The sequence below is a fragment of the Haliotis rufescens genome, unplaced genomic scaffold (genome assembly GCF_023055435.1).
Source record: "Haliotis rufescens isolate VD_foot unplaced genomic scaffold, xgHalRufe1.0.p SCAF_5, whole genome shotgun sequence".
NCBI classification, from domain to species: domain Eukaryota; kingdom Metazoa; phylum Mollusca; class Gastropoda; order Lepetellida; family Haliotidae; genus Haliotis; species Haliotis rufescens.
In genome coordinates, this window is record NW_025964223.1 from 6,409,010 (window position 1) to 6,422,521 (window position 13,512).

The window sequence follows — 13,512 nt, forward strand, 5'->3', positions numbered from 1 at the left end:
GGCTGCTTCACAGACCATTCGTTGCGTCAAAGGCCCGCGCCATCTCCACATCGGTACAATGTGTAACAGAATGCTATGGCTGACATGTTGCTGATAGCGCCCTAAAACTAGACTCGGTCACATCAGTTGAATTATATGTATAGAATAACAGTGTGTTGTGGGTTTTTTTATAAAAGAAACCCAGTAATATCTGAAAGAATGTTCACATCTTGTTCATGCCGCATTCTCAATTTTGCAACCTGCGTGGCAATGAAAACAGAAATTAAGGGGATACATACTGAATTTGGAACAAACAAATATGTATTATGCTTGTTGCTTTTTTGCTGTTTAACGCCGCACTCAGCAATATTCCAGGTATATGACGTCGGTCTGAAAATAATCGAGTCTAGACCTGACAATCCAGTGATTGATATCATGACCATCGTGCTACACAAATGGGATACGATGACATGCATCAACCAAGTCAGCGAGCCTGACTACCCGATCTCGTCAGTCACCTGTTACGACAAGCATAGTCGCCTGTTACGACAAGCATGGGTTGCTGAAGACCTTTTCTACCCCGGGTCTTCACGGGTCTGGAGCAGGTGGTAAAAAAGAGTGAAATCGTTACCTGATATACTGCTGTGATTTTCGGACATCTAATGGTTGTAAGCACAAAGCTACAAATCCGTCATTAGCCTCTTACGACAAGCATAGTCTCCTGTTACGACAAGCAAGGTTTGCTTAAGATCTATTCCTACCAGGATGTTCACGTTACACATAATATGCAATCCGCAATGTTTTCAAGCTTTTAGAAAATAAATTTTGTAAACATGCGTTTGAAACCGTCTGAAAAATCTGAATACTATAGATGTGTTATTTGTCCTTATCTATAACATCAAACACAGTGCGGTGCCAAAACAGTGGTCTAGGTATTGCAACTATCTTTACAATATTCTTAACTGATCCTATCTCGACGAATCCAAGACGAAGAATTTAGAGGCAGCGGATTGTCTGGCAGATATCTATTAGTTCCCAGGGGCGAAATAAATACACCCACATCTTGGGCGAGAACGCGCTCCCTCCCTCTTTCCCCTACCCCCACGCTGAATCACCTTGAGAAAGAAGATCCGGCACTTCATGGCTGTAAACCCATCTGGCCTGCCAAAATTAGAGGAGGGGCGAAGCCGGTAACCGGGCAAGTCCATTCTCACAAGCAGGTATGCAGGGTAGATGCCAAACTTTGGCTTGTTGCTTAACGTCTCAGTGTTATCACAATGTCATATAAACTCAACCATGCACAGTGGTGTGCTGACACAAAATGTAATTTGATGCAGAAATAAGATGCTTTCATTAACAAATAAAATAACTTAAATATTTTCAACACCCCCATTGTCTAGTTGACCGCTCTAGCCGCACGGTGCCATTCTTTTATCTGACCGGTGCTGTGAGAGGTTCTCCCGACTCTCTGATACTGCTGCCTGCCGTCTCGTAGATAGAAACCTTCGTCAACATGGGACCCAAGGTACGTAGCTTTGTTTCACCATCATATAACCCAGGCCTGTACTTCTACACGGTGTCGCGTTGAACGCGATTCATGTGCTGCAGGGGCATTTAAAGTTAATTCATTAATTCAAGTGTTTGTATTTAAAATTGATTCATTAAGTCAAGTGTTTGTATAGAAAGTTGATTAATTTATTCAAGTGTTTGTACTCGTTGCACTTCTAATTTAGTTTCTGACTCATTTAAAATTTTCACAAATTAACGTTTTGAGAATAATCTTTCTCGGCTATGCTATGCCCTACTTTGTAAAGGAAACTATAAAAAGTGTTTTAAATTTTACCGTTTTATCTGCTTTAAATCAGATCATATTTCCGTAAAATGATATTTCCTCTCCACGTCTCTTTGACGATTATGATAAATATGGCATGGAAAATAGATTTGTTGCTAGGTTACCAGCTTAACATTCAAGTTTTGGCCCCAAGCGCAATCATAGTTGGGGAGAAAACACATATTTATCACATTCTTAACAGACATGTTAATCGAGAACCGCTACAGCATTGGATATTGCCAACTTCAAGTATATTTATATTCAGGGATGTACGGGTGCTCTTTTTACGTTATATGACGTTATCAGTGTAACCTGGTATTACCACTGCCTAGACTCTCGAATCAGCAGTATCTAGTTCAGTACACGCCAACCAACACAAGTTGCGGCATAAACAAGTGAGAGCATATCTCGTGATCCCCCTCACATACTTGCACAGCACGCATCATACCTCGCTGCCAGGCACATCACTTTGCTCACTAAATATCATATCTAGCATGTGGGTGTGAAAAAAACGTCAGTTTGCGCGTGCAGGACTTGACGTTACAATGCGTGGGAGACTGCCAGAGAGGCGTGTTTTTACAATCAGCGTCACAAGATATATTCAGACATGAAGGATTGATCTGCGGGAGTCTTTGGTTTTGGTTAATATGTAATTGTATAAGCATTAGGAAGAATTGATGTGTATGTCAGCAGAGCGTTAGATACCTACGCCCAGCACTTTCCCGTGTGTTCCCAGTTACCTCCCTTGCTGATATATCAAAGTGACATTTTGAAGGCTACGGAGGCTGGAGTCTCGGTGTTGACATTTGGGCGAATAAAACCACAACTGTGTAGATGGTTATAAACAGGTTGGAGCATCGGTATATGTTGAGATGGATGGTGTTATTAAAGGCAGATGATGCGGGTGTCAGGGCTGTTATCGTCAGGGGGCACGGGTGGCCCAGTCGTCTTAGGCGCCGCGATTCGCTGTGCAGAGTTGCGTCCCCTGGACACGCCAGAAACCTATGATTGTGGGTTCGAATCCCGATTCACCCCGATTATGTTTCTAGGTTTGTCAGCACCATACCCGTGCTCGTGGGTTTCACCGAAGTGGTAAACGTCTGAGACCTGCATCACTTCGGGCTTTCCTCCCACATTAGGCTGACACGCCGTGATATAACTGGAATACTGTTAAAAGCGGCGTTAAACCCAACTCACTCACTCACTGTTTATCGTCAGATGATAAGAGTGTTAGGGTTATTACGAGCAGATAATGCGGGTATCAGGGATGGTACAATCGAATGATACGGTATCTTAATACATGTAATTTCTTGTAAACCAACATCATGTTTAATATGTTGCCCTATTCTGCTATTATAAATGAAACCTCAACACTGTACATGCATTAATATAAAGTGTACAGGTTATAACAGACACTCGTCCTGATGTACCACAGACAGGATCACAATGGTTCCTAGCCCTTCTTAACTTTTCACCTTTCATTTAAAAGGGCTTAAGGGTAGCCTCTTGGGTAATGCGTTCGTTCGTCACGCAGAAGGCAGGGTTCGATTTTCTACATGGTACAATGTATGAAGCCCATTCTAGGTGTACCACGCCGTGATATTGCAGGAATATTGCTAAAATATATACCGGTATATGGTCTCTCGCTCTATCATCTGCGTGTTTGGTATTTCGCTGACCGCTGTCACTATAACACCATCTGACGGATATCTTTCACACCTCCTGAGTTAATGACCATCTCCCGCCGCTTGACGTTCAACAGCTGACTGGTACCAGTGACCTTGGCAACCAGTTATCTCCCTTGTGATGGTATTTCCAGAACCATGAACTTAGGCGTGGTATGTTTACGTGGTATTTATGAGCAGCAGATAAGTGAACGATGGACACAAGTGACCATTAGTGAAGTTAATGGCCAGTCTATGCCACAACTAGTGTTTGAGTTACCAACACAGGCTGCTGATGGAAATTACATAGACTCCTGTAGTTAAAGTAATCTTATCGCTGTCAGGATGGTTGGTACACTGGATTCCGGAGTGATAGAAATATGTCCAAATGACCGAGCAATAGACTGGACAAGTCCAATAGCCAGAACTGATAATCGTCTAGAGTCAGCGCACACATTCCAACAGACTGGGCGCCTGTCTACATTTTTTTCCCACCCTGATGGCCACGGTGCCAGTTTGAGTTTCCATTAGGTGTAGCCATAGCGATAGCCAGCATCGGGTGACCACGCGCTGACCATTCTGCTAATGTAGACTGACCAGACGTCTCGCAAGAGTAATCATCGCTCAGTGCAGATTGTATTCAAAGGTTCGTGTTGTAATTAGTACACCCCAAGAAACATCAAAACGGATATATTTATCACTGCGTATGATACCAAGACGCAACTCTACTCATTTTATCTGTGTAGAGATATCAAATCCCGCGGAATGAGGGAACGCCAGTAACCTACACTCGACCTTGTACCATCAACACATTATTCATATAGCTGTATCACCACCCGTTGCCATGGGGATAGAATATATCCCAGCGACCATGGGGAGACGAAGTGAATCGGGTGGTCAGTCTCCGTAACTTTGTTCATGACGAGTCATCGTGCCACGACGGCATCTCATATCATCCCCATCCACTGAACCACATAAACTAAGACACCGCGGGAAAATAGGAGACAAATTCGAAATTAAACCATATCTAAAAGTAACCACCTCATTAGAACACCGCGAAGCAGGTACAAGGTTAAGACTCAGCGCCCACGGCTTTCAAAGTGGGAGAAGAAGATACTCAAACACCCCATCAGCAGGAAGAATATGTACCTTCTGTGATATAAACGAAAAGATAAGGAACACTTTTTGTTGCAATGCCCCCTCTACAAAGATCTGAGACTGGAACTAAAATCATCACCCGCCTTAGCCATGCACCCAATATCACTTAAAATACAACTAAATCACCTTCAGCTTCTTCTTCTTCTTCTCCTTCTTCTTCTTCTATCATGAGCCCAGTCGGTAAAGTCTCTTCCCTACGTATCAGTCAGACTACTACTTTCTCATCACTCCCTGTACCGTGCGTCAGTGTAGTCTCTTCCCGATACAAATACATCCACTACAACCCAAGCAAGTCTATAATGTTTGGCAAGTCTAGATTACTGCAGTATCTGAAGAGAGTCTCTGGGCTCCTTTTGATTATATTTTTATTAAGACAACTTTTTTTTTCTGTAAGATATGTTCATTTCGGAGACTAGGTGTCAGTCTAAGTCTCTTCCCTACGCATCAGACTGTAGAACGTCCTCATCACTCCCCGTACCGTGCGTCACATAACATCACTGTAGCTGCTCCAGATCCGTGTCCTCCATTCAGAATCGTGCTTCACACTATAAGTCCCGGTGTGTAACTACACATTACTGCGTATGATTACCCACTCTTGGGCTATTAGCTCCGCTTCATTATCCGTGATATATACGCACTTATACCTAGTCGTATTTATGTTTGAGGTTTTAGGGTTAACAGACACCACGTGGCTGGAATGTAGCGTCTGGCTCCCTAAGTACCGATAAGTGGTTGGATCTGGGATAAGTAGCACGATATATACAACTCAATTACTATCACCACTGCCTCACCAGTTACTCACGCTTCAATCAATAGTGACACATCTTATACAACAGTATGTATGTTGCTGCTACTACTACTGCTACTACTACTACTACTACTACTACTGCTGCTGCTGCTACTACTACTACTACTACTACTACTACTACTACTACTGACTAACTGACAAACTTTCAACTATGGGCCACAACAAGGTGAACTAGTCAATGTAGTTCATTGTCTGAGTAGTTCATTGAAAGTGTATTTGGTCTGTTGATGCCGTTTGTATATTAGTGACAGCCTGTTGAACGTGATAGGGGTCCAAATGGACACAGAAATGGACAAGAACGAGTATTGAATTAGAAAGCTTCACTAGCTTCACTCCTACAGTTACTGACACTGCTGCTGTTCCCCTACCTGAAGTTTGTAACTGCTGTGTTGGTTCACCACATCTACCACTACACAACCATTATCTGGTCTTGCACCATGACTGTGGAATATATTTATTTTATGAATAATAAACTATGAATATCTAGAAACGCATAGAAAAGCAAGTCTAGCCATATCTAGCTAGCTCTCATGAAAACAGCATTGGGAATTTTAAAAATTATTTTCAGTCAAGAAGGTTATTGTGTAATATAAGATTTCATAGACTAAATGTTAGTCTAACCTTTATCACTAAATCCCTTTTACCAACCACAAATGGGTATATACAACCCTATAACTACAACATTCTTCTACAACCGCTACAACCATAGCTACAACTGTCCCTGGTATTGAGATGGAAACAATCCACACCACCCTTCCATGTTTTAATTACTCATTGACCCGACAGACAGATTCTTCTGTTGCTAACCGTTGTCAGGGCAACTAATGACGCCAGCAGTTGAAATAACAGAGTCCAAAACATGCAGGGTGTTAAAATCTCTGGCATATTTGAACCATGTTCAACCTTCCTCTAAAAGTCCATCTCCCTTACAAGGCTGTCGAGGTTCATTACCTCTGAGAATGCAGACAACGCCTCAACTACCAGACCCAGCTGATTGAGCCAATTAGACAGACCTAATTAGTACACGTCTCAGTCTATTAGTATCTGGCGTATCAGTGCTGGAACACTTGTCTCCCACGTGCTGTAGACTGTCCGAGTGATCCCTAAATGTCCGCGTGGGGATTCTGGGTTAGAATACGTCCCAGTGCCTCATGTCACGCTTTACTAAGCCCACAACATTGAAATCAAGCTCTATGGCTGTGCAGATTGTGCTGTATCTTCCCCGACGACATGTATAGTTGGTCATTATATCGCCCATCGGTTTACCAGGTCCAGATTCGATTATTTTGATACCGTCTGGTATAGGAGGAATAGTGCGGCGTAAAATAACATACACGTAAGAAAAAAGACAGTTGATAAAGTGTTTGATGAGCATTTAGACGTTGTAAGAGCTCCAGACATTTTTTGGATAACACATTCTTTATTTTTTGTAACGACTTTTCAACTCCTTGCCCCTTCACCAGATGTCCCCGCCATGATATTGCTGGAATATTGCTAAAAGAGGCGTAAAACCAAACTCACTCACTCACTCATCAGATGTCACCCAAAGAAGGGACAAGACATATCCCTGTGACGTCTTCACTGGTGATATTGCTACTGCTGGGGTTTGCCAAACATAGGCCACAGACTGAAAGAGTTGATAAGTGTATCAAATATAAGACAATATCATCACTTTGCCGTGAACAAACGAAAACCTGACTTGACACATCAGTGACCATCATGATGAAGTAAGCGATGTGCCACATCATCTGTCAGATGTTGAAAGTGTCGGTTGTACAATGTGACCACACTTACATGGAATTAGACCATGATTTAACGTGCCTGTCAGAAATATATAGACGTAAATGTATCTTCATGTTAGATTGATGTGTGTACTTGATATTTACGCTGTCTTAGTTTAGGCACATTGGGGATGAAAGAAATTTAAGAGCATTTTGCGCTTCCTGTAAATAAATAAATGACATATTTTGATGTGGATCCCAACCCTGAGTCAGCATAGAAGCAGAACCGTTGGCCGGACCCTGCCCCCACACAACATCCCCCCTCACACCCCCAACACACGCCCACAGTGTGGGCTATCAACTTTTGTAAACAGCCTGGCGAGAAGATGTTTGCCATCTCCCTTTGATAGACCGCTGCTGCAGGTGCACTGTGCCAATAAATAATAACAGCTGTTACTTGTGGGTCACGTGACCCGTAACGAAATGTACATTTCTCAGCGGGATTCGAACCTCGCCTGGATGAATCATCCTCACCTAGAAAAGATTTACTTACCGCCTATACACCACTAGCTGGGCTAATCAGTTAACCCTAGACGTTTTGGCTATTGTATATAGGACCTATATCTTTAGTCGTGTAGATACTAGTATATAGTATCTGTCTCTCTCTTTCTCTCTCTCTCTATATATATATTAAAAGCGTGTTACTTCTATATTACACACACACACACACACACACACACACATATATATATATATATATATATATATATATATATATATATATATATATATATATATATAATATACTAGTATTTGTGCGCGCACGCACACACACACACACACACACACACATACTGGTATACGTACGTATGTACGTTTTTATTGTTCGGCTCACCTTAACATTCACACATCGAATGTGTTTTATGATACAACACGAATGTTTTGCCTTAGTAAACATGCGTTTGTCACATTTCTGTTCGTTAGGGCATTGCGAGAATCTTGAAGAAATATCTTGACTGTAGCTGGTGTACATGAGATTTTACTTTATTCGCATATTTCTCAAACTGCTCGCATCTAGCTAGCCAGGAACCAGGACTGGTGAAAATCTGCTTTTAATACTTAGGAACCCCCTACACAGAGATGATGAAGTTTGGTTAGGCTAAAATTATTAAAAATAAATTATTAAATTGTAAGACTATATAATAAAAGATTCATACCAGACACAAAGATGGTCTAGTATCGAACACCTTCCTCTCATTACTTCATCTTCATCCTCCACACCTCACCGCCTGCTGCACAAACATCTCACTCCACATACGCAGAATACACCATCATTTGACCTGTAGTTTGGCAAGAGGGAGAAAATAGCTGCAGTTTCGTGACATTTGGTCATGTTTTATCTCAGCTTTGGTCCCAGAATAGCTTCGTCGGTGGAGAGAGTTTCTGATGATGAGAGAAAGAGCTGCCAGATGTCTCATCTATATCGCGGCACAAGCATTGCTCATGGCACGGTTCACTTCTGTAGTAAAGCTTCAGGACGTTACTCAATCGCTTTGTCAATGGCGCTTACATTTCTGCTGTCAAAATATATGATGGTGATGGACGTGTACATGTGATACCTGAAATATATAGCTTATCCCTGTCAGTGCGATTTCTGTTATGTCAGGCTCATTTCAAGAATGCCCTCCCTATCCGATCCCAGCAAACAACTAATTTGACGTAAAGTCATCGAATGCCAAAATAAGACAACGATCCAGATTCAACCTTGGTAGTATAAGCTGCAATTAATTAAAAAAAGCATTGAACCACATGTTGTAGATCAAGTTACTCTATTCGAATCTGTTCACCCAGAGTGATCTGTAGCTGTGCAAAAAGAGATTTTAAAAAATATGCCTTTGGCCTCGTAGGATACTTGGGTCAGTAACAAATATTATTATTTGTGTACAGCTTCGAATTCATGGTTCGCGTTAGGATGAGATGACATTGTGAATGCAAACCTTGTAGCTTGGATTTAAACCGATATTAAATATGTGTACTGTAATATTATCATTTACTTGAAGCGACAGTCAAGCGCCCAGAGAACTGTCACTTTTTTGCTTTAAACTGTGTGGATCTATAATCTTTTGACAGCACTCTGTTACCACGGTCGTTGCGGTTGAGTCAGTTCGTTGTACGATGCTCAGATCAGCATCAGTGGCTACTGTGCAGCGACATTGCAGCCACGCGAAACAGATGCCACCCATAGATGAATTCCTGCTGAAACTTGAAGCACCTGATAAGGGGCAGCGTCAACATAGCTTTGTCTCTGTCTTTGATGCTTGCTCATATTTTGTAACGAGGTTAAATATTGAAACCCCACTGAGGACGTGTATTTTGTGTTACGCCTTTGAGAACAAGAAACACCCTGCCGTGGTTCATACTTCATCAATCTGCTGTACTGCTCTCAGCATTTCTGGCAATGGCACCATTACCCCTCCATATGGCGGCTGCTATCGGAAGGGCAGGACATCCTCACTATATCGCGAACAACTGGAGTCAAGTATACCATGTGTCGTATATGGTTATTTCTATTGATATTTTAATGTCAGATCTTCAATTCCAAATACATCACACCCGTGAAGATCCCGGTAGGAAAAGGTCTTCAGCATCCCATGCTTGCTGTAAAAGGGGACTATGCTTGTCGTAAGAGGCGACTGACGGAATCTGAATAGTTGATACATGTCATCGTATCCCAATTACGTAGATCGATGCTCATGATGTCAATCACTGGATTGTGTGGCCCAGACTGGCCCAGACTGGCCCAGATTATTAGTTGTAAATGTAGTAGTAAATGATAAAGGTTGGTTGGTTTGTTGTTTAACGCCGCACTCAGCAATATTCCAGCGATATGACGGTGGTCTGTAAATGAGCATCGATGCATGCAATTGGGATCGATGACATGCATCAACCAAGTCAGCAAGCCTGACCACCCGACCCCGTTAGTTGCCTCTTACGACAAACATAGTCACCTTTTACGGCAAGCATGGGTTGCTGAAGACCTATTATACCACGCATCTTCACACGATTATTAACAGACCGACGTCTGGTAAAGCTGCCGGTGCATGTTAGTCCAACTCAAGGCAATCTGCGATTCATTTATCGTCCCTGGTAAAACCCCACTGGGTATTCCTATTCATACCATAATGCTCGGCAAGTCAAATTCCAGTTGGGAAATAGCAGTTTAAAATAATCGCCCTGCTTCAACCTCGAATAATTTCTCTTAAGCCTTTGCTGTAATTCTACGCCGTGATATAGCTGGAATATTGTTGAGTGCAGCGTTAAACAACAAACAAACAAAACCTGCTTTCTGGGGCAACATGTTGAAGTTAATGCCGACATACAAATGTTCTGCTGTCCTTCCCACATGACTACAGCGACCTTGATAAAGATTCGGATTCTGTTTTAAGCATATTCTTTGTGATAGACGATCATTTTATGTTTACAAACACGTGTCCACATCATCAGAACCAGAGCATATTTTCTCCCCTTCTTCGACAACACGTTGTAGAAGAACCAGCAGCTGTGAAAACCTTCTCAACTCAATGTAGTGTGTAGAACGACGGGTAACGTTGTTGCAGGGTATTCCAATGTCAAGGTCAACAACTGACACCGTGCTGCTTCTTTCTGCTGCCAAGGTTTAACCATTTAATCGTGATGCCAGATGCGCAGTACGTGTTTCTATACTCTGAGATGGGAGTTTACCGTTGGAAGTTACCTAGAAAGTGGTGGCGGTAAGATAGAGTCAAGAATCAAGAATCAAAAAATTCTTTGTACAGAACACCCTCGTAGGGTAGGGTACAAACTTTTAATTGATGCATGTCATCGTATCCTAATTACGTAGATCGATATGTGATATGATTGTTATATTATTCGGAAAGTACCAACTGGTAAAAATGCCGAAGATTCATAACTGAATAAAAAGCCACTGTTACTCCAGCAGCGAATGATCCTAGAGACCCTGTAGATGATCTGTTTGTGCAAACCTTCCATCACCCAACTTGCAGACTGGCTTGCATACTTCCCAGGGAACTGATCTCGCAATTTGAAGGGACATTAAATTGATACCTTTATCGGCGTAATAATGTCATACGCACTACATAAGAAGTGGTAGTGGCAGTGGCAGAAGTATCGCCATTTTCACTTGCGATGAGAGGTCACTCTGAATACTGTTTCAAGCAGAGGACATATTATAGCTATTGTCTACGTCATCAAGTCGGTTGAACGACCTAGCCTGCCAGGATACGAGGTCATATGAAGCCTATTTTGAGACATATTTATGGTAATTAGAAATTAGTTCTACAATTTAATATCGAAAAACATGCCTGCTGACCAGATGACCATCACGGCGGGTGTAAGCTCTCCAGCTAGCTGGAATATTGCTGAGTGCGGCGTTAAACAACCAACCAACCTACATCATTTACTGAGTATTAACCTTTTAACGAGGGCATATATACTAACCGACTGGCGCACGCACCACGACATTATCTTAACGTACAAAGCCAGTCTCTGAACGTGGAGTGGGAACCTGAATGGAAGGCTATCCGAGCCAATGAAATCTGAGAAATGTCAAAGACTTTCCCATCAATAGATGCCCTAGGTCGGCCTCTCCTGCAGCAGTACATATGTCAGCGCACCCGAGACACACCTGGGGTTGGTCGAGACTACAGACAGCACCACACAGCTCACCTGTAACCTTTGAATTGCAAAATAGAAAGGAATGTAATTATGTTGTACGTATGGTATCAATAACATCGCATCTTCTAAACAGTAACCGTGATACTGCTGGAATACTGCTAAAAGCGGCGTAAAACCCCTAAACAATACCATCGAGGACCCATCGCATAACAATACCATCGAGTACCCATCGCCTAAACAATACCATCGAGTACCCATCACCTAAACACTGAAAGCCATGACAAGTAATGTTTCCCAGTTCTCATCAGACACTGGTTTTCAAAGTCACCAAGTCACCAGGCTCTGTTCCACGTGGACAGACAACAAACGGTAGTGCATTTTCAACAAGGCTGGATAACCCATTGGTTAAACTCTTCCGTTTCATATCACTTCATTGTACTTACTAATGTGTTTCCCCCGGGCATAACGCCATGATAAGCATATTTAAATGTGTATCCCAAACTGTCCAATATTCCGTTCTATAACTATTACAGTTTTAAGACATACATTTATATAAAAATTCATGTGTTAAATCCTCTTTATAAAGTACAATGAGACACAAATGGTCCCCACAGTGTGCTATTTCCCCACAGCACTGCTACCTTAGTCTTGTTACGCTATCAGCAGAGATTTCTTATGAATATGGAAAGGGCTTCAGTTGGTTTAAGTGGCTAAAGTGTTGTTTCGTCACGCCGAAGACCCGGGTTCGACTCCTCTCATGGGTATAGCCACAGTTTCCCGGCACGATATTGATGGAATATATATTGATGAGCTAAGTAAATTCAACACGTCAATGCCAGAGTATTCAGCCTTAAATATCCGCGAAACAGATTCCATAGACGTAAACGGTATAACATATATGTATAGTAAACAAATGAAAATTATTTAAGCGGATCTCTGATCAGGGTTGAAACCAGGCGTTGCGGTAATAAATCATACAGCTTCTGTCAGTGTCACCCGCTGTACAGAATACAAATACAAACAACGCGAGCGTAAAGTGCACAGCGGCCAGTCACCATGGGCCAACCAGACACCAACATCTTATAAAACCATTTCACTGAAGAGTTAAGAGTATCCTCTACTCATGTACGACAAAACATTTACGACATTTATTTAGGTTGAGTTATTTCGATTGGCAAAATGGATTGGCAACCACTGGCAGCCAGATTCATAAACCTGAAATGTTCCTCTGTACCCATTTTACAGTATTTAGTACACTGACACCCCCACATACTGTTACAAGCCAGAGCTGGAATGGACACGTCAGTACACTACAATGTCGAGCTTAGCCTTGCTCCATGGCTGTACTGAATGGTAATGGATGTATAGTAAGTCTATCCTTTTAATAGGCAAGTATAGATAACAACAAAGGACGCCAGTCTTTTATAGGGACAACTTGTTATTATTATTTTTGTAATCTAGAAATTATTATTTAAACTAATAATTATTGCCTTAGAGACTAGTGCAAGTCTAGGTCGCGTTATGTCATCCTATAGTCATGAGATGTATTTTCGTTAGTCTGTCTTTTCAATTGCTTTCCTCTTACGTTACGCTTCAGTGTAGTTTGAAATTGTGAACAGTTCTGCGCTGGTCATGGTTTGGAGACGTGTATTGTTCTGCAAGTATCGTTCGACTAAA

General features: G+C 42.0%; 1 protein-coding gene across 1 annotated transcript in view; it reads left to right on the forward strand.

Moving 5' to 3' along the window:
- The first annotated feature begins 1,379 nt into the window (after positions 1 to 1,379).
- Positions 1,380 to 13,512, forward strand: part of LOC124133598 (myophilin-like) — an 18,544-nt gene continuing 6,411 nt past the window's right edge. Inside the window, exon 1 of the mRNA XM_046498051.2 lies at positions 1,380 to 1,504. Within this exon, the coding sequence (XP_046354007.1) occupies positions 1,493 to 1,504 (12 nt within the window). The 5' untranslated portion in view covers positions 1,380 to 1,492. The remainder of the gene's footprint in view (positions 1,505 to 13,512) is intronic.